Here is a 26,167-nt window from a genome sequence, read left to right as displayed (position 1 = left end):
CGGCGTGGTGTCACTGCGGCCACTCAGGCCCTCCAGGAGGTCCTCGCGGGGCCTCACGCGAGGGAGAGGCTCGGTGGGTGGCAGGCAGGCACAGTCCACGTGCCCACCCAGCCAACTCTGCCCATTCCTGGGGGCTGGCCAGGTGCCTGCTGGCCTGTCCTTAACCTCGACCTCGCACCGGGGGCTCCCAGCTGACCAGGGCTTCCCGAGGGCAGGGCCCAGTGCCCCACGGCAGCCCCAGTCCCAGCCATGCTGCATGGAGCGGAAGGGAGTGGGTTCCTTCTCATCAGTCACGAATGAACGGAGAATCCCACACGAGGAACACTCCACAAAGAAAAGGCCGCCGGACGCGTTCCACAGTAAATCAAGGGGCAGAACAGTGTCACTGACACGGCCTTTTGTATACAACTATAAACGCAATTTTAAATAGAAGCACATCAGTATCTGGGGATTTTTTTGTTTTCCCGGAAAGAGAATTAATGGTACCTGTGGGGAGAAGATCTAGGGCAGGAGGAGGCCAACCCTGGAGCGGCCAGTGATTGGTGGGGAGGGGACGGCTACCCTGCTACACACTGAGAAGGGCCAGTTCAAGCACTTCCTGCACCTCCTGAGCCACGAGACACCACGAGACTGTCACTCTCTCTTCCTGATGTAAAGATGCTGAACACATTTAAGGGCGACCACATTTAAAACAAACGCAGCACTCGGACGGGGCGGGGGGAGGTGTGAGTGTTTTTAGCTTCAGTGGGGCGTGATCACGGCCCGTGAGAACCTGGAGGAAGGAGGAAGGAGAAAGACCTTGAAGCCACCAGGACAGAAGCGCAGCGCTCGGAGGAGCTGGGAGTCTCCCTCACGCTCGGCCTCCCCGCCCCAGGCCTCCCCACAGGCAGAGCAGCTCACAGAGGCTGCTTTTTCTTCTTGGTGGTGGCTGGCCGCAGCTCCCCAGGCCCGTGGGCAAACGGGCAGCGGTCTGAAGGCAGAACACAACCGTCAGGGTGATGAGCGAAAAACCAACAGATTCGGGTTTTGAAGGTTTCCGAAAACAGCCTCCGTTTTGCTTCTGGTTCCTTTTCCTTCCGAGGCCTCTCTTCCCTCCAGTCGCGGATGCGAACTCGCCCGTTCAGAACTGGGGGTGGGAACAAGGAGAAAAGACACAGCCGAGGGGTGAATTGCAAGCTGGGCAGGTGGCCGGGCTCTGTGGGGACAGCTGTCCAGGGCCGGGGTGCAGCCACAGGAGACGCAGCCCCCGCAGGCTCGGCGGCAGGAGGGGGCGAGGCGCTGGGATCCCAGGCAGTGGCCCCAACCCCCCACCCGCCCGCGGCCTGCAGTCCCACCTACACATAGGGAGCACGGGGGAGGGGCCGAGGGGAGCAAGGACAGGGTGCAGGCACCTGGGGCTGGGAGCCGGTGCCTGAGGTCCTGCTGGTGACGGGACCCGGCGTGGCCACTCGTGGGCACTGGCTCGTGGAACAAGGCTAACGACGACCACGAGCGTGGTCCCGACGCGGGCAGGACGTCTGCGTGGCGGCACGGGCCCTCGAGGGCATGCGTCCGCATCATAAGGACGGAGCGGAGGGAGCACGGGAGAGGCCCTGTCCAGGCAGGTGGAGATGAGGGGCAGGCTGCGGGGGCCACCAGAGTTACAGGCAGAGCCCCCAGACGTAAACGGGAAGTAGGAGGTAGGGGCACGGCAGCCCTGTCGGCAGGGGCAGGGCGGGAGGCCCTCACAGAGCAGCAGGGGGCTGAGATGCGGCGGGGGGACCTGTGTGGGCGGGGTGGCCGCAGAGCTGGGCGCCTGGAGGACCCCAGGGTGGTGCAGGGGGAGGGCCCAGGGCCGCCCAAACGCCTCCTGAACCGGTCGCCCCAACTCGGCTGAAGCTGTGCTGGGAGCTTCCGCATGGCCGCTTCCTCCCGAGACGCCAACACCCCCACGTGAGACGGGGCCAGAGCAACCAAACCCGTCCTGCTTTTCCCTGGAAGCTATACAGCCACCTGGAGACGGAAAGCCTTGGCAGAAATAAAGGAAGATTACTGAACAAATCTGGCTCCCCAACTTCTAAGGAAACCTTGAAAGTGCGCATTCAAGCTTGAATTTCGCTTTCAAATTGCCTCGTGTTGCAGCAACACGAGACTGTCTCTGTAGTCTGATGCTTATTGAAAACTGTCCCCTGAAACCAGAGGAAGGAACTGCAGAGGTGCCTCTCCGCACGAGGGACACAACGCAGGGATTCACCCTTTGGGGGGCGGCCGAGAAGCACCTAGGAAGGGCCAGGCCGGCCCTGCTTCCAACGAGGCAGACGCTGCTGAGAGCTCGGCTGTCCTGGCCCGGCAGCTGGGCAGGCAGCCACCGCCTTCCACAGGCGCTCCCACAGCAGCCCCTCCTGGCGCAGCCGGGAACGACACGCCCCAGCTGGGGCAGGGTGGCCGGAGCCCCCCAGCCGTGTGCAAAGGAGCCTGGGGAGCTCGCTGGGGCCAAAGCCAAGTGCAGACCCTCACCCTCCACAGAGGCTGGCCCGTCCACCCCCACTCAGGGCGGGCTGTCTCGCAGCAGGCCCTCCACTGGACATACCACGTTTCTGGAGCAATCCCTGCAGGGTCGGGGGAAGGGGACCCAGGCAGGATTTGTAGGGCCTGTGGAGCAGGCACTGACGATGAGGGGTGGCCCTGCAGGGGGCAGGGGCCGGCGAGTCCTGGTGGGGGGGCCAGGCCGGCTGACAGGCCCCCTCCCCCAGTCTGGGCGGGCCCGTGCCCTCTGCCTGCGCCCCTCCAGCTGGCTGGCAGGCCAGACCAGCAGACTTCCCTATTTTAAGTGAATCACAGGCACAAAACGCGCTCTACGGAGCTCACTTCTCACCCGACGTTTGTGAGGCCATTTCCTCCCCAAAGCGTGAGTCCCTCAGACTCGGTGGACCTACTGTTCGGGCTCCTCCTCTGTCTCTGACCACAGACGTCACCTGAGCCAAAGCGTCCTGAGGAAGTGGCTGAGGATTCTTCCAGAATCCCACTAAGGAGGTAAATTTACCGGGACGGTGCGGCGTGCTCAGCAGCACCAGTTCTGGGGTCTCTCTCGACCCGGGGGGCCGGCCCAGCCCCCAGAGACCCTGGGCCAGGGACCGACCTCGCTGAGCTGCGTCCGTGTCCTCAAGGCTGAGCGCGGGCTCCACGCCTGGCCCAGGGCGGTGCCTGCCCTCCCGCGCCCGCCCCGGCGCATGCCCGGCCCACAAGGTGCTCAGGGCAGGCAGAACTGAAGCATCCGAAACTGTTTTCACCTCCTCACTCGAGTAAAACTAACCATGTTAGTTAAAAAAAAAAAAAAAAAAAACTACAGAGATAAGACCCAGCTTTGGTGCTTAGTTTTTGCATGACTGGGTGTAGAATGTTTACTGGAGTTCAATCCCCAAGGCTCCTACTCAGAAGTGTTTCCAAAAATAAACGTGCTCATCGATGCAAACCGCACAGAAAACCAATCGCACACATGCATATTTATGACGGGGGAGAAAAGAGCACTATTTCATGAAACCAACAGAAAAACATGCTGGGAACAGCAGAAAGCAGAGCAGTCCCCTGGGCACAGCAAGTTTCAGTCCACTAAAGCTCCATGCAGTGCAGCCCAGCTGGGTGGGGACTCCCAGCCGCAAGGCCCACGCTCTCCCTGCCTCTCCGCCCACCAGTGGGCTGCCCTCCACACCCCCCAACCCTGGACCCGCCAGCTCCACTGCGGGGCTCGCTGCCATAGCAACAGCAGCATTTAGCTGACTGAGGTCAAGCTGAAATGAAAACCAACGTTAGCTCTGGGAGGACAAACAACCAGGCCCCCAAAGGTGCTGCGGGCGTGAACACGTGAGCTCTCAGGTGCACACACACGGGGCGGGTGGTACAGGTGTGTATGCCTCGGGGTGGTGCACACACGGGCGGTGCGCACGGAGCTCTCAGGTGCACGCGTGGAGGTGGGACCACAAGGCAGCAGCGCTCACCTCCCGAGGAGGTGCACAGGCCGAAGAGTGGACAGATGTGCTCCTGCATCTCCGTGCGTGGTCCCTCCACCCACGCCCCCCGTCACGGGGCAACCACCCTGGCGGTAGGAGTACAAAGGTGCGGGGCGGGGGGGGGCGACTGGTCCAGATCCCGGGGCTCGGGACAAGGCCTTCAGGCCCAGTGCTGGCCAGCGCCCTCGGGTCGGACTTCTATTCCATGCCGCCACAGTGGCCTCCCCACCTCTGCAAAGGCCCAAGCCCAGCAGGGCCCGTCACCCCTCCCCACACAGACCCCCAAGGCACCTGTCCCAAGGGGCTGGACCCACTGCTCGGAGTGCCCACCCACCCGCCGGGTCCTGGGGATGGGTGGGGACAGGGAGGCTGTCATCTGGGCGTGCAGCCCCCAGCACAGACAGAGGGGGTCAGGCAGGCATGTCCTCCTTGCCGGACACCCCATTCTTCATCCACGCAGGTGCTGAGCCTGATGCACTGGTCTCCGGCCACCTCTCGGGCCGCCGGCACGAGCTCACAGTGCAGCTGGGCCTGCTCCTCCCACTATCACAGCAAGTCAGCACGCCACTGCCTGTCACAGAGGCCCAGATCCTCCTCACGGCCACAGGGGGCTGCAGCCTGCTAGCCCTACCTGCCCCACCCCTTGTTCAGCAAGGCCCCATCCTGCCACTTCGCACACGCTGTTCCCTCTGCCTGAAGTGCTTTTCCTTGTTCACTTCACCAAGTCCCAGCTCAGATGTCATTTCCGAAGCGAAGCCTTCCTGATGCCTGTCTGAGGTGAGGCCAGGCCTCCCTGGGCGAGAATGTCACCTACGACATTAGGGTGATGCAAGAAGACGCCCACTATTTTTAAAGCCACGCACAGAAGTACTTAGGGGTGACTAGCATGTCAACTGGGATGTGCTTTAAAATACTTCCACAAAGACAAAGGGGAAAAAGCTTTAAGAAGCAAACACGATGACTTATGGACCCTCTGGCTGATGTGTACACAGAATATCCTCTGTGTACGCTGGTGAAGTTTAACAGAACTTCTTGGAACCCCAGGTGCCCATGTAAAATCTGCGACGTTTCCCCTCCCCGTCAGGCTGCAAACTCCAGGAGGGCAGGGGCGGCAGTGCCCTGCTCTGCAGAGCTCTGCAGCCTGCGTGGAAGAGCACGCAGGCCCCGGGCCCTTCTCCCTCCGCCCACCTGGATCCCAGGGCGCCAGTGTGTGTGGGGAGTGGGGAGTGCAGGCACACGGGCCGGGGTAGGGAGGCCTTCCTCTTCTAGGCCCAGGGCCTGGCTGGGAGCTCAGGATGCTTCCAGTTTGGCAGGCAGCCAGAGGCCAAAGCAAAGCAAGTACTGAAGCTCCACCCAAAAAAGCTCCCCAGAGACAGGAGGCCCTGCCAGCAGCTCTTCCCTCCGTGGGAGGAGGGGGCGTGTCCTGGATGGGGCGGGGCTGGGCCCTGGGGTGCCAGGCAGAGGCTGGCAGCATCAGAGAAGCAGAGGTGCGACCCACGTCCTGTCGCGACTTGAGATGCACGTGAGGGGATCTATCCTCTAGCTCTGAAACTCCTCTCAAATAAGGTTTATTTCATTAAAAAAAGGGGGGGAAAGGAAGGAGGGCGGTGGTAGAATCTGCACGAGAGCAACTTGTTGCCTCAGGAAGCGTGCAGCCCGTCCTCAGGCGCTGTGAACCGAGGGAGTCCCGGCCCAACCCCTCACCTTGGAACACCTGCGGGTTGTTCCTCAGAAGCGTCTGCAGGCCCCCGCACTCCCGCTTCAGCCTCTGCAGCATCTCCCTGTCCAGCTTCCCGGCCACTTCCGCCAAGGACAGGCTCCCTGTTGAAGACGGGGTTTCCCCCATGTGAGAACTTTAGTTAAACTGAATCCACAGCTTGCTGAACTCTGCAGGCAGAGCCATAGCACCTGAGATGTCAGGCTGCGCGCCCCGTGTCTGACCCCCGAGGACAACCAAGCCTCCCAGACACAGCAAGTCAGCCCTGCCGCGTGGTCCGGCCGCTGCTCGGGGTGGGGACTGCCATTCCATGCGCCAAGCCCGCCTCACAGCCACCTGGAGCCCCTTCTGAGAGGAGACGGGAAGTCTGAGGGGAAATTAAATCCCGGCCCAGAAGCCTGCCCTCCTCCCCCGACCCCCAGCCTAGAGCCCCACGACGCGGGCTCGCACGTGCAGCCCCACACCGCTGCCTCTCACCCTTCCACATATGCGTGTCCCGAGCCCACCATCTCCCACCCGGCGTCCCCTCCGCCATGCCTGGCAGAGGGTAGACCCCAGCCTGGGATGAGTGCGGTCCTGGGGACAGACCCACTCACTGACGTTGCGCAGGGCTCAGACACACTGGGGGTCCCGAGCCTGATGCTGGGGCAGGGGTCACTAAGTCCAGCGACCAAGGGCGGAGCGTGCAGCTGCGGGGCTGAGGGTACCCCCCACCCCTGCCGGGGCAGGCTTCTCACGCCGGGCGGGGCAGTGGGAGTACCCGGGCGGGCAGGCCTGAGACCCGATCATCATCGGAGCCACCGCTACCCACCCAAACTGAGCCCAGGAAGAGACCCCGTCTTTGCTCACTATCAGGGCATCCCACCCCAGGCACAAGCCAGCGCTTCCTGGGCAGTCATTCCCAAAGGACCCCGCAGAGGAAAGGACCATCCTGGAAATTAAAGGTCAGAGTCCATGTTTTCAGAGCCGCCCGCAGGTCCGAGGACCCTGAGCCCTTCGAGGCCCCACTCCGAGCCCCGAGGCAGCGTCCTCCCTCTCCACCTTGGCCCGCCTCTGCAGGGCGCACCGAGGAAGGGGGTGCCGACCCACAGAACTCCCCAGGCACCTGGGCCTTGTCCACGGTTATGCGGATGGTCAGCCCCCTCCACCAGGGCGGCGCTGGCTATGGCCGCCACCGGGTCCCCAGAGAGGCTCTCCCAATCAGATGCTCCCAGGGTCAGGTGATCCCTGGAGGGGGTCAAGCTCGAGGGCACTGCCACATCACACGTACACAAGGGACGGGAGGGGCGTGAGGATGAAGAAAGAGACTCAGCACAGCGCCATCCACGCTGCGGGGGGAGAAGGACCCACTGCTCACCCCTCCCTGGGCCGGCCCACCCACAGGGCCAGCGGGCTGCATCCCCAACAGGCTGAAGGTGGGGCCTCCATCTCCTCCAGTGACCCCAAAACTCGGAGGGCGAGCGCCTGGCTGCTGAGGAAGCCCTATAGCACCCTCGGGCGGCAGCCCACCAACAAGCTCCTTCCCTCAGCCCATCTGCACACTCCTAATGACTTGACAAAAATGATGAAGACTCCTCTTGACATTTAATTAAAAATGACCATACAGGGACGTCCCTGGTGGTCCAGTGGTTAAGCCTCCACGCTCCCAGTGCAGGGGGGCCAGGTTTGATCCCTGGTCAGGGAACTAGATCCACATGCATGCCACAACTAAGAGCCCACTTGCTGCAACTACAGATCCCGCACAGAAGATCCTGCAGGTGGGCAACTAAGACCCAGTGGGGCCAGATAAATATTTAAAAAATAAAAATAAATAAAAATTAAAATGACCACACAGGGGCTTCCCTGGTGGCGCAGTGGTTGAGAGTCCGCCTGCCGATGCAGGGGACACAGGTTCTTGCCCCGGTCCGGGAAGATCCCACATCCCGTGGAGCAGCTGGGCCCGTGATCCATGGCCACTGAGCCTGCGCGTCCAGAGCCTGTGCTCCGCAACGGGCGAGACCACAACAGTGAGAGGCCCGCGTACAGCAAAAAAAAAAAATGACCACACAGTTTTAAGTTGGTTCTGAGAACAGCGTCACTGCCTGAAACCCAGCTAGTACCCAGGGTGGTCATTACCTCCTCGATTCCAGGCCTTCACACTCCTGCTCTGAGAACTTGTCGTGTTTAACTGCTTTCCGCCCAACAACAAATTCGCCACTTGCACAACCACTCGGTCAATAAAATCTCGAGGGAGGGCGGCACAGTTCCTCACACGCTCGGCTTTTTCTCTGGGGTGAAATCCAGACAGCCAGAGTCCTTCAGCGGGGGACTCGGGTGTGTGCCTGGCCCCGGCAACCAGGGCTCCACGCCCCTCGGGGCCATCGGCACCACCAGCGGTGGCCCCGGGTGGAGGCGGGGCAGGGACCTGGCCAGGTGGGCTCACAGGGCCGCCCCGCCTGCTGTTAATGTAGCGGGTTCTCCGCTCATCCACAGAATCTTCTTCAGCGGGCGGGTATGTTCTGGATTTCCCAATGAGACACACCTGCACGTGAAAAGAGCACAGGAAGTACGTTAGCAGGTTCCAACAGCACCTCAACGTTCTCCAGGGAACTCTCTTGTTCTGGAGAATAAATTCCATGAAAGTCTTCGACACCTATCATGAAAGGAATCCTTATTTTAAAAACTCATACCAACCAATGACTTAACATACTATCAGCAAAAGCCCACAGGAAGCTTCATTCCACAGTGCCTAACAAACACGACAGACCAAGGTCACCTTTACTGAGCCAACCAGCCGCACCCCACCGCACCCCTCTTCCGCCCCACACACAGAAGACCCTGACGGTAACCCTGCAGAGCTCTCAAGGGGCAGCGCTGCCAGAGCGAGGAGAGCACGTGTGCACCTAGCAGAGCACTTGGCATGGTGGGGATGTCCAGTTCACGCTGTCCCCTTCCCCGTTCGCACGTCCAGATGAAGGTTGCCCTCAGGAGCCCCGGGGAGAGCCAGGCCCCGTCCGGCGACGCTGCAGTGGGTACAGCATCTCTGGACGTCCTCTCCAGGCCCGAACCCGATGAAGGCGAATCTGGTTGCCTCAGAGCCACCCCTCACTACTCTCCAGCTGTGCCACCTGCTAAATGTGTGATCTTGGGCAGGTGACAACTTCTGTGTGTGTGGAATGAGAAGGCGTGGCACGTAATCAGTCCTCAATTAACAGCTGCTGTGTGTGGCCACCCGCACTTGCATCTGACCCCTGAACCTTCCAGTTATAGGAAAACTGAGGTTCGGAGAGATTAAGCAGTGCTCCACGGTCTCCAGCAACCAGTAACGGAACAGCAAATGCAAACATCAAGACTGTAGGATCCTCGTACCTACATGACCCAAACTCTAGCAGAATTCCATTCCAACCTCAGAAGACTGACTTGCCAAAATAGAGGACATTTAAGAGAATGACAGGAAGGCTCTAAAGGTGAGCCCTAAAGGACATTTCCAAAACGATTTTGAGCAGTGACAGCAATGATGTACCTGAAGTCGACAGAGGGGCCCAGCGCAGGCAGGTGAGCCCGAGTGAGGGCCCAGCACCAGCCGGCGAGCTGCTCCTCCCTAGTTGGCAGTGAGGACACGGGCAGGAGTGTCTGTCATGTGCCCCCAAAGGCACTGCCAGGAAGTGGCAGAGCCGAGAGTCAAGCTCAAGCCTTCTATCCTTTTCCCCACCGTCACGCAATCAAGCTGAGATCGGATGACAGGTTTTTGTGTTTAGTTTTTCACAAAAAGCACTGACGGCCATAGAGTCTCATGAAAGAAAGTTAACAGAGATGAATAAAACCAACGTCAATGGTTCCCCTGACTCTCTCAGTAGTTCAAGCCCCCTGCGTGGGAAGCAGGTCGGCCCCGACCACCTGGCAGGGTCACAGGCAGTGCAAGGGTCAATTTCTACCTGGAAAAACTCATTTCAAGTAAATCTGAATTGAGTCTTTTAATGAGGAAATGTGAAATCATTCTGAACTTCTGAAGCAATTTCAGCCAGTAATTTGGGACCCTAAGACAGAAGTTAAGAGCGTTCAGCCCCAGGCAGCACCACAGCCAGAAACCTGTAGAGAAGCCAAGCTGACACCCACTCTGGGAGGGTCCCCGAGGGGCAGTCACAGTTTCTGGAAAAGGGATGAACACCTGCTGAGGGTTCCTGCAGAGCTGCCACAGGGCTGGAGAAGGAAGTGCCAGAACGCCTGCAAAGCAGGGGACTGCAGGCACAGAACAAGCCTCTGGACCCGCCAGTGACAGGGATGTTGGGATCAGCAAGGGCACCTCTGGGACAGTCACACCTGCAATCATCCCAGTGTCGTCTACGGTTCTGTGACAAGGACGGCCCCAAGCCTTCCATCTAAACACCTCGATGTCGCCTGCCGAGGACAGCCCAGGTGACCAGGACGCACCCTCTTGGTGGAAGGAATCCTAAGACAATCCTCCTCCACGTGGAAGCCACAGGCCAAGCCCACCTCGGTGATGAAATCCAGGTACCCTCGGTACTGGGTCTGCTTGCTCTGCCTCCGCTGATATTTCCCCACGAAGTCAAAGAAGCAGCAGGGCAGGACGAAGAAGCGGCAGTTGTAGGAAGACCTTCAAAGACAATGAGCGACACGGAAACCCAAGGTCTTAAAGAGATTCAATAAAGAAAATTCCTCGGAAAGCCACACGGCAATAGGGTGCCAGGGCAAAATGCAAACGACGTGCTACTGGCTAATTTTGTTTTTTATATAAAAAGAAGAATTATAGCCTTCCCCAATTTAATTTCTAGAAACAATGCTGTGATAGAATGTGGGCTTTTTCAGGGGTGAAGATACAAGTCTTAACCACAGTGTAACTTAGTTTCCTTATTAAAAAAAAAAAGTAAACCTGGCAGCTATAGAATACACTATGTGCATTTATAATAGCTATTTTATATATTGTAGTGTCAACATTTTTAAATTAAATGTTTTACATTCACATGTGGTGGGGAGTCTTGTCATTAAGGTGTGTGTAATATAGAGTCCGGTTGGTTTTCTCCTAACTAGACTGCACTTGTTTTTCATACATAGTAAAATGCTTTGCGCATTATAAAAAAAAATAGCATCTTTTCAATAAAATATGAATCTAATTACTTTTATTAAAAATATTTTTTTCTATTGCAATTATGATCATCAACTGTAATCTAAAACTTTCTGAAGTACTTGGAGATTTCAGCTGTTGGATAGGAAATTTCAGAGGTAAGCACAAAAAAGATTATGATTTGCTCCTTGACCTATATTATTCTAAAACAGTCCAAAAGAATGGCCCTGGAAGGTATTATGCTTAGTGAAATGAAGTCAGACAGAGAGAGACAAATACTGTACATTATCACTTGTATGCTGAATCTAAAAAATAAAACAAACGAATGAAAATAACCAAAAAGAAACAGACTCACAGATATAGAGAATGACTTAGTGGTCACCAGTGGGGAGAGGGGAGTGGGGAGGGGCGAGGCAGGGGTAGAGGATTAAGAGGTACAAACTACTATGTACAACATAAAGAAGTTACAAGGATATGCTGTACAGCACAGGGAACACAGGAAATATTTTATGATAACTACAAATAGAGTACAACCAAAAAAAGTTTTAATCACTACGTTGTACACCTGAAACTATATAATATTGTAAATCAACTGTACCTAAAAGAAAAGAGGGGAGGGCATAAAAAAAATAAATAAATAGAATAGTCCAAAAGAACCTTGGATAAAAGAGACTTGGCAATGAAATATGAAAGGGCAGCAAGGTAATGTGCATCTTAAAGAAGTCTGACCGAGGCAGAGAGCCCAAAATTGAGACAAACATTTCAGCAGAGGGTCTTTCCTCTGAAAGACAAACCCTCCTGTTATCAGGAAAAACACATCTTTCAATACTGGATATAAACACTGTGGAAGTAATCACAACGAAAATATAATGTGAACATGTGAACCACATACATAATTTTATATTTTCTAGTATCCGTATCTTCAATAGCAAAATAAAACAGGTGGAATTTATTTTAAATTTAACCCAATATATCCAACAGATTATCATCTCATCAATCTGGACCAGCCACGTTTCAAGTACGCGATAGCCACAAGCAGCCAGTGGCTACGGTTCTGGACAGCGAGGTTTAGGCAACAAAACATCCCCAGCCACCACTGTGCTAACACCTCCACCTACTCACCTGGCCGCAATCACAGGTACCCATGGCGTTAGTTCATCGGAATGGTTTCCGATTAACCAATCGACGTCCGGGAAGAGGGTCCTATCATTTGGTGTGATTGCACTTTCCTAAAAGAAAGACACAGAACAAGACTAAGCGTCTAGTAAATAAAATCAGAGCACAGAGGGAAATAACAAACGCAACCACCCCTGCAGAACCGCAGCTGTTCCTGGCCGGTCTCAGCCCCTCTGGGCTGCAGGTCTTCATCTGCAAAAGGAGGAAGCTGGGCCAGTAGTGAGGAAGTGTGTGCCCAGCCCGGCCTGCCTGAGGGCACGGCTACTGACAACTTTTAGCATTATTGCTGGCCGGATAAGCCAACAACACTCCTGGATGCTCATCTCCTTTTGATATTAAAAATAGCCTTTTTACATAAATATAAGAGCAGCTAAAGGAGACAGGGAACATGTGAACCATTTTACTTTTGGCAGGAGGAGGGGCAAGAAACAGCCTGCAGAGGGGTGAGCGGAAAGCTGGGAGGTCTGAGGCTGACTTGACATAGACCCTGATACACTTACACAACCCACGGAATGAGCACATCTATGAAAAGAGAAAATATAGGAAGAATTTACAGAAGTGTGCACCAGCCTTTGCTATTACACTATTATCTTTTATGAACTCTCAGACAGCAAGTTTTTACCCACTGAACAGGCATGTTCACCAGAGTGATAGTTTCTGTAGTTAAACTGGGAACAGCTTGCTTTGAAGATTTAAGAACTTTAAGTGAACACCTTATCCTTTCTGCTAATCAGCAGGCCGTCATTAATTATCAAAGTCAACAGTCTCAATGGTGAAGATGTCAGTTTGAACTGGAGACTGTACAGCCGAAACTAACACAACACTGCAAATTAACTATACTTCAATGTAAAACAAAGGGTTAAAAAAAAAACTGGAAAGAGAGACAAAAGAGACTATAACCACACAAAATCCTCTAATTTTAGAATTGAAGAATGAACCCCCACGGCAAGTAAGCGGACGTGTTAGTTCTTGGTCAGAACAAATGGGGAAGACGTGATGTTAACCCTCACTTTTCAAGGCCACGGGAGTGTTTTGCAAAGCTGACGGATATAAAAATTGAATTTAAATTCATCTTTTTGGTTCCTGAATAAGCATATGTGCTTCTAGTTTCACATATATTAAAATGCTGAAAACAGTATTTCAGTGAAATACTGAAAATGGTCTATGTGTAATTCAAAAGTAGGCAAACTTTTGATACTATCAAGAACAAACTTTTGATATTATTTATTCTTTCTTCCCATCCGTTCTACATTTAAATTTGCCTGCCTCATTAAATGGTCTATATTTACAAAAACAAATTACGCTTAGTAATTATCATAATCACATTTACAGTTTTCTTTCCAACAACATGCTCGACAACAAAGCTCTACCTGTCTCAGAAAAAGTTTGGGGATTGTGAATACAGGACATGGCAGTATTCCTGTTCCCTACAGAGCTTCACAAACAAGACGAGGACACTCTGTGCCCATTCACAATGCTGTTATCAAAAGCATGTGCTTTTCTTAACAGTCTCTTGCTTACAATCAAATGAGGTTTTTGAAATAAAGAAAAGTTGTATCCCATGCTCGGCCTTCGAATGCCCAGACCATGCCTATTCGTGGAAATCAGCCATTTACTAGGTAACACACAAGCCCCAAGCCCTTGCCAACAAAGGCAGGCTCGCTCCTGGTCACATTCTTCTAGAGCAGAGGTGTCCCTGAAGCGCGGCCAGCCTCCACCCTCACGTTTAACACCAGAACACGCGGGACTCTTCCTCCAGCTCGGCGACCAGAGGTCCAGGTGTTAATGAGAAAAAAATCCACAAGAGGTGAGACACAGCACTCCTACTAGCAGGCCTTCACTGAGTGATGGGGTGGGGTTTCCCCCTCCACAGGGAACCTCGAATAAAGAACTAGAATCTTCTACCTGTTCTCCAAGGGGCACATTGTGCCAGCCAGCTCTTCCTTGGGGTCATGATTTAAACAGAGCCTATTCAACTGCTGTGTGAACTTTTTACCCAGAGAAGTTATTTTGCTTTTTCTCCTGGGACACAGGGGATTTTGGAATGAACCACGTTATTCCCTTAGCTTTAATCATCAGCCTCATCGAAATTCAGAGGCCAATTTTATTACCTGTGTAAGGACACGTGGTCTGTACATGTAGCTGCAGGCGTCCCCTAGTCCTTCATCTGGTTTACCACCATTCCTCAAACCTGAGTTTTAAAATGTTCTAATTTATTGTAATGTATGAATATACAAGCAAATGTAAACCCTTGTAGCATAAAGCAAAGTATAAATATATAACGAGAAACTGAGCAAATAAAAAGCTGTCGGGCAGCTGCAACAAACCTCCCTTCCTCCAATGTTTTTATATTTTGCAATAATATTCTCGACTTTAATAGAAAGGCAAAGAGAAAATATCCAAATAAGTCTTGAAACTTTCGTTTTCTTTTCACAGATGAAATGATATACCCGAGATCTGCTTGGAAACCACGGCTGGGCTGATGCTGTGGTCAGGGACGGGGAGGAATGAGACAAAAGAATCGCTGAGGCGGACGATGAGTTGCTGGGGTTTGGCACGCGTGTCTCTCCACTTTGGTATATTCCTGACATTCTCCACGATGAAAAGCAAATGTTCTTTTCATTTCTCCGGTCAGCATCCCGCCCTCGGGCAGATGAGACGCTGCGTCCCGGTCACCCCCACGCGTCTTCACTCGGGGACGGGGTCTAGAGGCGGTGCGGGCAGCTGTACAGCAGAGGCCCCACAGCGCCCCGGGGCCAAGGGTGCAGCCCCACCGCCGCGCTCCCCCACCGTTTTGGAGGCCTGGGCTCTTAGAGACCAACGCCGGGAAATGCTAGAGCCCTGACCTGCCGCGGGGTGCTGCAGAGAAGACCCCCCTCTCTGATCGCTCGGAGCTGCTCTGGACCACAGTGGGGCGGACGGGGCTCCCTACAGCCCCGCGGTCACGACTGAGGCCAGGCGTGCTGTCCGTCTCCGCTGGACGGCTGCGCATGTGTGGCCCGGTCTGGCCGCTCCACTGCACTCCCCTCCTCCGACTCCTCGCCAGCTCGCCGTCTTGCTGGAGGCCACTCCTGGCCACGCTGCTCACAGAGCAGGACCGCCCAAGGTGCCCCCGCCCCAGCCCGGACCTGGCAGGGTGGGCACCCACTGCCTAGTGGAGGTCTGAACGTGCGGCCTGTCCCAGGCACCAGAGGAGATGCAGAGGAGGGGTTGTCCTCCGCCCCCACCCCTCAGGCGGCCGAGAGGCCCCTCGGGCACCCACAGGAGATGCAAAGGGCCTGCGGCAGACCTGGGGGAGGAGACACGTCTCCGGCTCCAGCATCCCTCCTTCAGTTTAACCAGAAGGCTGTGGAGGTCTAAAGCTTCATCCGCTTGTACAGTCTCAGAGCACTGAGACGAATGTGGACTGCTGTGGTTATGAGCATCTCTGACTGGCCCGTCCACAGAGACACCCCTTAAAACAACCGCGCTGAGGTCAAGGGAAGGGATGGAGCCAGTACCTCTAGGTGCGTCTCTGGTCCGTACATGTCCCAAACTTTTCGTCTTCGGACATCAATCCCTCTGCCTGGATGCTGAAACAAGGAATTTCAGGAATCAAAGGTTCAGGTCAGTACACCATAATAAATTAGCAAGAACAAATCAAACTCTGCAGGTATCACCCCCTGCATGAAGTGGAGACCCTCAGCTCCTCGGCTGCTGAGAACAGACACTCGTGTCCCGCGGGGCACAGACGGAACCTGTGCTGCCGAGGCTTCACGAAGGGGAAACAGAGCCAAGGCGTGGGAACACCTCCACGGCCACACGCAGCCCCGGGAAATACGCCTGCCTGGAAAGGGAGCCGGCTCCTCTGAGCTGGTCAAGTTCAGCTCTCGGGCTCACCTTCTCTTCCAGCCCCCAGACGAGCCTCGTCCTCAGGGTCGTTCTCACCCAGAGCACCCTGACCACACGCAGCTCTCCCGGGGCCCCAGCCCCATGCCTCCACCCACTGGCTCCTAGTCACCACCAGATGTGCTAACACCCCACAGACAACCCCTGTTCACAGGGGTCACAACTACAGCCTCACTCTTTTACAAAGCACCTCAGAAAGCCCCGTCTAACAACCCCATTCCAAAGTCCCACAGGTGAGGACAAATGTGTCTGTCCATAAGGCAGAATGCTACGGTTACAAGAAAACCAGCCTTTGGGTCATGATTGGGCTTCAATCCCCACTGTCACTCTTGAGCACCAAGCTCACTGGGCCAGGTGATGGTGCTGCTGCACCCAGTGCACTGGCCTCGCCGGACGCCGCGAGACTCCGGGGGAAAGCTGACGCTTGCGAGTCTTGAACTGCTGCCAGGGTCAGGGCTGTCCTCAGCTCTCAATGCCTCTGCTTCACAATCCAGAAAATGGGTGCAAGACTGACTATCACAGTTTTACTTATGTATGTGTATCAACACAATATATGGGTGCCTGACTGTCCTCTGAGCTAGAATCTAAGCTTCTCTAGGGCAGAACCCACCTTATCCTTTATTCCCCTCCCTGTGCCTTGAAATGGTGGGTTTTCCAAAGAAAATACTGACAACAAAAACATCAGAGCTGGGCTTCCCTGGTGGTGCAGTGGTTGAGAGTCCGCCTGCCGATGCAGGGGACACGGGATCATGCCCCGGCCCGGGAAGATCCCACATGCCGCGGAGCGGCTGGGCCCGTGAGCCATGGCCGCTGAGCCTGCGCATCTGGAGCCTGTGCTCCGCATTGCGAGAGGCCACAACAGTGAGAGAGGCCCGCGTACAGCAAAAAAAAAAAAAGAAAAAAAAAAAAATCAGAGCTGCTGAAAGTGTGCTGTTCCATAGGCCGAGTGTCTGAGAATCCTATTCTAGTCTAACGAGACCGCTGTCTTTGGTCCTGTTTACAAGCTGCCCGCTCCACAGAGTTCGCCACCAGCCACTATGCCGACAGCCAGGCCGCCTCTGAATCCAGATCAGACCAGCAGAGAAAGACCTCGTGCTGGGCCTGAAGACGCTCTAGCAAAGGTACGAGAAACGGCCCCAAGCATGCTTTACCCCTTCGCTGCTCAGGATGTGGACCAGGAGGCCGTTCCCACAACCGAGGTCGACAAAGGACTGCCTGGCTGTCTCTCCCCGCTTAGCTCTCTCTTCTTCCCATAGAACCTAACAGAAAAAAAAAAAACCAAAGTCAGTTTGTGATTCACCCTACCCCAGAGTAATTCAGACACAACCCCACATGGAACGACAGATCCTCTCCCACAACAGGAGCAGCGGCCTCCTCTGAGGCCCTGGGCCTCCACGCAGGTGATGCCCGGGTGAGCAGAGCGCGGCGGGACCAGCCCACGGCCCTGGCCGGATGCTGCGCGGGCATCAAAGCCCTCTTCTTCCATCCAGACTCCAAATTCGCATGGCCACCTCTGGGCAAGAGCCGTACAGATTACTGTTAGTTCCTTCAGGCGTCCTCTCAATCCTTCAAGTTTTGTATACTTTGAGAAGCGATGTTATTTCGAAGACTAAGAGAATTACGGTTGAAAGGAAACTACAAGGTATCTCCTCTAAACATCTCATAGATGAGAAAATCAAGACTGTGAAGTTAAAGGCTTGCCCAGATCCAGGTGGCCAGCAAGGCAGCCGAGAAGGGCTAGAACTAGAAACACCGAACACGAGGACTGGTAGGCAGGGGCTTCTCAGATGGGCCCCGATGGCAGCCCCCAAACGCAGCCAACATCTCCGCGTTCCGTGTTGACTACTGATTAGGAAAGCGCTGCTTCAGTTCAATTCCTGAGGTTACATTTCACAATTCAGACTCGTTCTACATACATGCAAAAGCATCATGCAAAGTTAAAAAAAAGAATCACTTGTGTAACCAACCTTGGCCAACAGAACTGTAAAAGCCCTGAGCTACCTGAGCAACCTCCCACCCTCGCACCGAAACTCAGGCCGCACAGCCTTACCAGCAGGTAGGCAGCGAGAGCCACGTCTTCATACACGAACTTCTCAGGGTCAGTGACTTCAGGCCACACCTACAACATTTTCAAGGGCATGTGTAAATTTTCAGCGCATCTGTGTGTAACAGGACACACTGAGACCAATGGAGTCTGAAGCAAGACTGGAATAAAGACATTGTCTGTAAGACATTTAGGTGGGGCCACTGGGCATCAGAGGAAAACGCTGAGCTATGCTACCCTCATCACTTATCTAGACAAGTATGACAGACAAGGAAATGAGGGGCGGGCGGGGGTCGAGGAAGCAAAGGCACAGGGGTCAGGAGGTCAGCGCTCCACCCTCTGGTCTGTCAGTGAGTTGCTGTCACTTGTCAGGAGTGTCACTCAGCTGTTTTGTCCCCATCTCCCTACCTGTAAAGCAGGGATAAAGACTCTGACTTAATTACCATGCAGGATGACCATCAGGTACTATGAAACTAGAAAATACCGGCTGTGCAAGAGTGAGGCCTCATTATTAAAATCAGTGACGTGCAGAACGGGAGTTTGGCAGATGAGAAAAAAGCCAACGGCCAATATTAAACGTTCAGATTTCTGTTTCCAGTCTAGTGGATTAGACAGTTTGGACGAACCATCTCACCAAGGACAATTTTAAAAGCTGGAAGAATAAAGAAGTCCCTTCTTAAAGGTACTAAACAGTAAGATAATGAAGGGCCACTAGGCCAGGACCTGGGAGAGAAGGGGAAGCCAGCCGAGGTCAGCCAGCTGCAGCAGGAATGGGTGGTTACTGTTTCATGCCTGAGACCCTGGGGGATGCTCTGCTACACAGCAAGAGGGGACCGATACAAAAATACATGGCAACGATGAACTGTGGTTACTTCTAGGAGAAGGGAGGGAGATACAAACAGGAAGAGTACAAAGTAGGTTCAACTCTGTTAGCACAGGCGCCTCGGAGATATTGCGGGTTCAGTTCCAGACACCCCAACAAAGTAAATATTGCAGTAAGGTGAGTCACACAGATTTTTTGGTTTTCCAGTGCATATAGAAGTTCCGTTTACACTATAGAGTAGTCTATTAAGTGTGCAATAGCATTGTGTCTAAAAAAAACAATGGACGTACTTTAATTAAAAAATACTTTATTGCTGGGAATTCCCTGGCAGTCCAGTGGTTACGACTCAGCACTTTCACAGCAGAGAGCGTGGGTTCAATCCCTGGTTGGGGACTTAAGATCCCATAAGCCGCCTGGCGCAGCCAAAAAATAAAACACTTGATTGCTAAAAAATGCCAACCATCATCTGAGTCTTCAGTGAGTTATAGTAGTAACATCAAAGGTCACTGATCACGGGTCACCATGACAAATATAATAATAATGAAAAAGTTTGAAATATTGTGCAAATTACCAAAATGTGACACAGAGATACGAAGTGAGCAAACGCTGTTGGAAAACGGTGCCAACAGACCTACTCCGTGCAGGGCTGTTACAAACCTTCAATTCATAAAAAATACAGTATTTGGGCTTCCCTGGTAGCACAGTGGTTGAGAGTCTGCCTGCCGATGCAGGGGACGTGGGTTCGTGCCCCGGTCTGGGAGGATCCCACATGCCGCGGAGCGGCTGGGCCCGTGAGCCATGGCCGCTGAGCCTGCGCGTCCAGAGCCTGTGCTCCGCAACGGGAGAGGCCACAACAGTGAGAGGCCCGCGTACCGCAAAAAAAACACCAATATTTGCAAAGCACAATAAATGGAGATATGCTTGTGATACTTTATTTCTTAAGCTGGGTGTGAATACACAGATGTTTGTTGTTACCTTCTTTTTACACCTTCAAGTTAAGGACATTTTACAAAATTGGTCTCCTTTTTGGAAGTATATGCTTTTGTACTTTAATTTTTCATATATTTTCTTCAAATACCTTTATGTTTATACTAAAGAATTATGGTAATTTAGTATTTAAATATTCAATTATTTTAAATTAAATTATTTTCCTTTTGTTCTCTTGAAAAAAAATAGTAATGTGCCAAAACAAAACAAAACAAAAAAACCAAATCCTTTTCCACAGCGTAACTGCCAATGTTTTTATGGTCTGCATCCCTAACTATGTCAAAGTACAGGCTGCAATGTGGGGCCTTAGGTGGGTATGTTTTGACTTAATGTCTGCATCTGTAGCACACAGGCGAAACAACGTCACCTGGAGCAGCTTGGTACATCGCCTCGTTTCAATGGGGGTGGGGGAGGTCACAGACGTCTTTGCCCAGAATTACCTTGACCATGTCTTTATACTTCTCTTTAAGCACGTGGTGAGCCTTGCTGTACTTCATGATGGAAATGAGGGACAGGGTCCTTTTGAACCCACTCTGCCTGCTCGCCACACACCACCTGGACAATGTGGCCAGCAACTCTTCTCCAAGCCAGGTGGGTTTGGGATACACAATACCATCTGAATGCCATCTTTCTGGACAGAAAATTAAAACAGATATGAACCTTTGAAAATAAGAGAAATATGAATAAGCAGAGCTGGTTTCAATTCTTATTTTTAAACTACACATTTCTTTGCCAAAAGAAGAGAGAAATTAAGACAGCTACGATGACAAAATATTGTACCCCAAACACAAGACAATCTGGAACTAGTTACAGAATTTTCATCCTACAGAGAAAAACACATTTAAAAAGCAGAAAGAATTCCTCCTCTCTTGCAAACGTTGTTAAAAATGCATTTACACATCTTACGAAGCCCATCAGAAGGATGGCAAATGACAAAGCTCCTCTCACCTCCTTCATGCACTTCATCCACTTCATGCACTGATTAGCTAGATTCTAAAACGTTTATGGATTTCTTTAACTTTTCTAGGTTTTATACATTTCACACGTGCTACCCAGATGTAGAACGCTGGTCCCACTGAGTATTTCCCATCCAGAAAGCTGAGTGCTCAGTCACCAAGCTGAGGACACATACACAGTCCCTGTGGCTCACAGTCCTTCTAGGTAACCGTGTGTCCTCTGCCACCAGAGCGCAGAGGCCGCAGCCCTGTCTGTTCTGTTCGCTGCTCGACCCCGGCCCCAGCAGTGCCTGATCACGGCGGGCGCTCGCTGTCTGGGCGCTGAGTAAACGCGCAACCCGCGGGCCCAGGTCATGACAACACATCCACCGAGGCTGCGACCCAGGCAGTGCGATGAAGGGGAGAAGCATCAAGTTTGCTGGCGCACAGAAAAGGAGGTGGCGTTCAGTGGGGGCCCCTAAGAAGGAGCAGAAGCACAGGCGGCTGGGTGAGGGGGCGGAGCTGGAGGCAGGCGCGGGGCAGGGGCAAGGGCAAGGGGTCGCCGGTCTGGTGAGAGTTAGACTGTCAGGCTTTTGCCACCAGGCACATCAAAGGGACACAGCTCACTCCCATAAGTAACAGGTGCCAAGTGTCCACTGAGAAACACACCCCAAGATGCTCCCCTTTCCCATCCCTTCCCTTTGGAAGCTATCCTGCTGGGGCTGATGGCCTTGGGCCTTTCCTCTGCTCTTCCTGGGCCCCACGCTCTTTCCCAGGTGTCCCCGGGGTCCTCACGGCTACCCCCTCACCCGCTCAGGCCTCAGGGGCCTCTCCCACCCACCCTGGTACGATGCGCACAGCGCTGCCCTTGCCAATGAAGGGACGGGGAAGAGGCCTGAGCCACCTCTCACTTCTCTGCCCGGCACTCAGCACCACCTGGCATTAGAGCGTTCATCTGTCTCTCTCGGGCCTTGCTGACCCCCAGGTGCCCAGCGCAAGCACATGGTGGGCACACCGAAGTCCTGCTGAAGCCAAGCACAGACCCGGGGTGCCACATCCCACGGCAGCAGCCACCAAACATCCGTTTAACTCGTGTTCTGCTGAGAAGGCCACAGATCTGGCCCCAAGGTGTGGCCAGTTCCCAATGCAATGCAGGTGACAGCTGCCCAGCAGGGCAACGACAGGAGATGTCAGCCAGGAAAGATGGGGAGTAGCCACCCGGACACTCGGAAGCTCGTGGAGAACAGGGGCTGGGATTCCACCGCATCAACCACACTGAGCGCCTGCCGCGGCCGGACTCGGGCCGGGCTTCCCCAACCAGGCGAGGGGACAGCAGCCTCCAGCGCTCACCCCGCAGCTCCGCATCGGCACCCCCTGGGTGACCCACACGGGCACACCCGGCTTTCCCACGGGGTCTGCCCTCACTCTCCAGGGGAGAGGAAAGGGCCTCGGGGCAAGGCCCCTTGGGGAGCATTTAACAACTGGCAAGAGGCTTCACTCCGGCAGACCCTGAGTACTCCACCCAGCGTGTAAGCCCACAACAGGTCCCTGGGAAGCCCGGCCCAGCCCCCTCCTGGGGGGCTCAAAAATGATTAAACCCATTTCAGAGATGAGAAGACTGAGGGCCACAGAGGCAATGTACCTAAGCTCAATGGTGGGGAAACCCAGGTCTATGGGACTCCAAAACCAAGCTCTTCCCAATGTACCCCTCAGCTCTCTATGAAACCATGTGCAAAGCTCATCCCCAAGGTTGTCTTGAAAGAATAGACCCATGTGGCTCTCAGGAAAACATCAGCAGAAGAATAGCAAGTGATTTAACCTTCTCTGACTTCTTCATTTAGAAAATACCAAATGGAAGTAAATCAAATTTCACACTTTCCAGACAGGCCCAAACACCATGTGGAATTAAGGGAACGCATGAAACTGCTGCTTTTATAATAAACATCACAGAATACCCCCTACGTGTAAGACCACGTGAGCCTCAGTGGACAATATAAAAGAAGGTTCCACTTACTACCCATTACCAAGGTGTAAGAGATAACAAAATAACGAATGGACTGTGTTTATTTGAATTTGGTGCTAGAACCAGGTGCTACTAACCATCAAGGCTACACAGAATGTAGGGGCCCTCCAGCCAGGCTATGACCACCCAGGAGCCAACAGGAACAAGGATGCGTGAGGGAAACGCCAACTAGAAAGCGCATTCCCACAAACCCGCACTGCCTGAGAGAGAGTCCCTGCTGCTGCTTGGTGACCGGAATCTTACAGCTGCCTAAAGAAATCACTGACTGGGGACTTCCCTGCTGGCGCAGTGCTTAAGAATCCGCCTGCCAATGCAGGGGACACAGATTCGAGCCCTGGTCCAGAAGATCCCACATGCCACAGAGCAACTAAGCCCGTGCGCCACAACTACTAAGCTTGCGCTCTAGAGCCCGCGAGCTACAGCTACTGAAGCCCGTGCGCCTAGAGCCCGTGCTCTGCAAAAGAAGCCACCGCAATGAGAAGACTGCACACCGCAACGAAGAGTAGCCCCCGCTTGCCGCAACTAGAGAGAGCTCGTGCGCAGCAACAAAGACCCGATGCAGCCCCCCCAAAATAAATAATTAATTAATTTTAAAAAATCATTGATTTAAAGCATCAATCTTTGAGAGAAAGGAATAAGTTATTCGGTCTTTACCATTCTCCTTTGCTATGACTGAGCTGAATTTGATACACGTTGCTCGTCTTAACCTTTAAATTCCCTTCATTGTCTTCTTCCAAAGGTAAAAAAGTTACAGTTCCATTGAGGACATCTGGGGAAAAAAAGATAGGGATAATCGATTAGAAGTGCTTAGTTCAGAGTCTCATCAAAAGTGGTCTTAAAAAAACAGTACTGAATCCACCGTGCCTTCAACCCCCAGGGCTTTTCCCCACTTAATTTACATCAGCGAATGTCCTGGCCACGGCCGCATCCCCGAGCCTGCACCGCGCCACACAGAGTAGCCTTGTTCAAAGAGCTGAGCGTGGTCCTGAAAGGGCCCCCCCGTGGAGGAGCGATGCTCACAAAGAGGAAGAGGACAGGCTTAGCCCACCCTGCTCTTCTGTGAAGCCCATGTGAGAATGCAGACATCCATGTCTGAAGGCCTCGTGGGCACTGATGCGCTCATCCCCTCAGGCCAGGAGAGGTGAGGTGTAAAAGGTGATAAAAGCTGGAAGGGCTCCTAAACTAGTCTGGGCAGCAGGGTCAGAGAGCGCCTCCTGGAGGAGGGGACACCTGTGAAGAGTCTTACAGGGGCACAGAGGCCTGCAGTATTGGGGGGGCGAGGGGGTACGCACCCACCAGTAATTCAGCATCACTGCTTGTGGTGGATAGAACAGCCTCCACACCCTGATACCCAGAACCTGTGACCACACGGAGTTGTTGCATGGCAAAAAGGGGCTCTACAGATGTGAAGAGGGTTATGGACCTTGGAAGAGAGAGAGAGGGTATCCTGGATTCCACAGGTGGGCCCAGTCTAGCCACGTGAGCCCTGAAAAGCTGAGAACCATCTCCAGCTAGAGGCAGAAAAGATGCAGCAGCAGGGGAAGTCAATGAGGCTCTGAGCATGAGACAAATTCAGCACGGGTGCGGCTCTGAGATGTAGGGAGGCCTCTACGAGCTGCCCCAGGAGCTAGCCTTTTCCCTTATCCCTTTACCTAGTAAATTCCGCTTTACCACTCACGGTCCAGCGCTCCTTCACCGTCTTCCCCAAGCCTTCCAGACACCACCCCAATCCACAACCCCACCCTCTGTACTAAGGATTCACATTTCTACGTGTCCCCTCCAAAAACAATGAAAAATCTACAACCTCCCTGGGGTACGGCAAGGAAACTGGCAGACTAGGTGCCTTTACTGCCTTTTCATTTACTGGCTGGTTTTTAATCTAACTGCAGCCTCTGCGAAAGATCCTCCTCGGGACCAAACTCTAGGCAGGCTCCTGTGAGGCCTGTCTCAATTAGGGTTCAACCTTGGCCTATGAAGACCTGAACAAACACTGTCACAGTTCCCAACGGCTCAAGGCCACATCCCTAGCATGACCCTAGGCCCCCTTAAAGTGCCCACCTAAAAAAACTCAAGGTTGAGAGAAGAACAGACTGTTCCAGCCCACACCTGAACAAGAGCCCCTGTGACCGCCTCTGTGGGAGGGGAGGACCTAACATCCACAGGCACCAGTCAGCAAACCCATATGGGTGTCACAGGCACCGATCCCCCACCTTTCCTGCTTCTGGTTAATTTTTCACCTCCCTGACTCTGCCGCCCCATCCTCTTCCTTCATTCTCCCTGTAGAAAGCCCAGTCACCTCTGCACAAATCGCAGTGGAGTTCAGTTCACGCTGGACCCTTCTCCCTACTGTGATACTGCATTACCAATTAAAACCTATCCTTGCCACTTTCACTAGTGTCCGGTTCTATGTATCTCTGACACCTGCCACTATCAGAAATACTCTTACCTCGCACGACTATTTCTCTCCTCGGAGCACTAAGCGGGCAATGCGCGTTCGATTTCGAGATGACGGTTCTGAGAATCACGTCGAGTTCGTGCTGAGCCTCTAGCTGCGATTCCGCCCCGGAGCGGGTGAGGAAGGCTAGCATCTCTCGATTGCCGCTGGCGAGGCTCCGGGAGAAATCGTCCCAGAGAGAACCCAGGTCCGAGGCGGGGAAGTCGCCCTCCCCGGCTCCAGCCTTCCCGGGCTGCCCAGGGGCCCCAGAGAGCAGAGGAGCTTTGGCTGCTTCCCGCTGGTCCTCCCCTTGCTGGCGCCGGCCCTGGGACTCCTGGGGGCCCTGCTCGGGGCCTGCGCTCGGCCGAGGGCCCGGCGCCCCCTCGGGGAAACGCTGGCCGTGTCCCGGCCCGTCCTTGGGCCCGCATCCCGCCGGGGCCCGCTCCTCCCGCTCGGGGCCTGAGCTCGGCCGGGGGCCGGAATGCTCGACCCGGGGCAAGGAGGCGCTCCGCCGGGCCTCTAGGCGAACGCCATACAGCCGCTTGTTGGCCACCTGCGGCCTCTCCACCCACACGGCCACCGCCGCCCAGAAGCCCGCAGGGAGCAGCAAATCCGGGTGGCGAACAGCAACCCTCCCCACCTCCGCCATGTTCTGTCTCCGCCGAGAGCCTCGGCAGCGCGCCGGGATGACGCACGTTACGGCGCGGCGTGTTTGCGTCATGGGGGCGGGTCGCCGCGGCCGGAAGTGAAAGGGAAGAAGACGGACCCCCTGCCTTTCCTGCTTTGGATTCATTAGCATTATTCGACTGGGGAGTTCGGGGCTGAGGATTTTTTAAAAATTTTATTTTGTTTTATACAGCAGGTTCTTATTAGTTATCCATTTTATACATATTAGTGTATACATGTCAATCCCAATCTCCCAATTCATCACACCACCAGCTCCACGCCCCGCCGCTTTCCCCCCTTGGTGTCCTTACGTTTGTTCTCTACATCTGTGTCTCAATTTCTGCCCTGAAAACCGGTTCATCTGTACCATTTTTCTAGGTTCCACATATATGCGTTAATATACGATATTTGTTTTTCTCTTTCTGA

General features: G+C 53.9%; 1 protein-coding gene across 2 annotated transcripts; it reads right to left on the bottom strand.

Annotated features, from left to right (window-relative positions):
- Positions 1–437: 437 nt before the first annotated feature.
- On the bottom strand, positions 438–25,736 carry TRMT44 (tRNA methyltransferase 44 homolog). Of its 2 annotated transcripts, none has more exons than XM_060106496.1 (12): positions 25,088–25,736; positions 23,296–23,410; positions 20,124–20,343; positions 17,880–17,948; positions 16,981–17,088; positions 15,442–15,513; positions 11,888–11,994; positions 10,114–10,297; positions 7,819–8,224; positions 5,691–5,807; positions 901–1,126; positions 438–772 (listed from the first exon to the last, which is right to left on the bottom strand). In XM_060106496.1, the coding sequence occupies exons 1-12, from the start codon at positions 25,722–25,724 to the stop codon at positions 742–744; spliced, it is 2,292 nt and encodes a 763-aa protein (XP_059962479.1). In that variant the 5' UTR covers positions 25,725–25,736; the 3' UTR covers positions 438–741. The 2 variants fall into 2 exon arrangements, with proteins under 2 accessions (XP_059962479.1, XP_059962487.1); XM_060106504.1 differs by having other exon boundaries at positions 10,177–10,297.
- Positions 25,737–26,167: the final 431 nt, after the last annotated feature.

Source organism: Mesoplodon densirostris, chromosome 1, assembly GCF_025265405.1.
Source record: "Mesoplodon densirostris isolate mMesDen1 chromosome 1, mMesDen1 primary haplotype, whole genome shotgun sequence".
Taxonomy (NCBI): Eukaryota; Metazoa; Chordata; class Mammalia; order Artiodactyla; family Ziphiidae; genus Mesoplodon; species Mesoplodon densirostris.
Note: the sequence above shows the minus strand (reverse complement) of the source record. Positions and strands in the feature narration are given on the sequence as shown.

Bases quoted from the DNA above. Each gene is read 5' to 3' on its own strand.
- TRMT44 (XM_060106496.1), bottom strand. From the start codon at position 25,724: ATGGCGGAGGTGGGGAGGGTTGCTGTTCGCCACCCGGATTTGCTGCTC. The intron at 20,344-23,295 runs GTAAAGACCGAA...TTATTTTCAAAG, and splicing joins AGTCATAGCAAAGGAGAATG to GTTCATATCTGTTTTAATTT. The intron at 5,808-7,818 runs GTAATGACCACC...CGTCTTCAACAG, and splicing joins GAAGGCCTGGAATCGAGGAG to GGAGCCTGTCCTTGGCGGAA.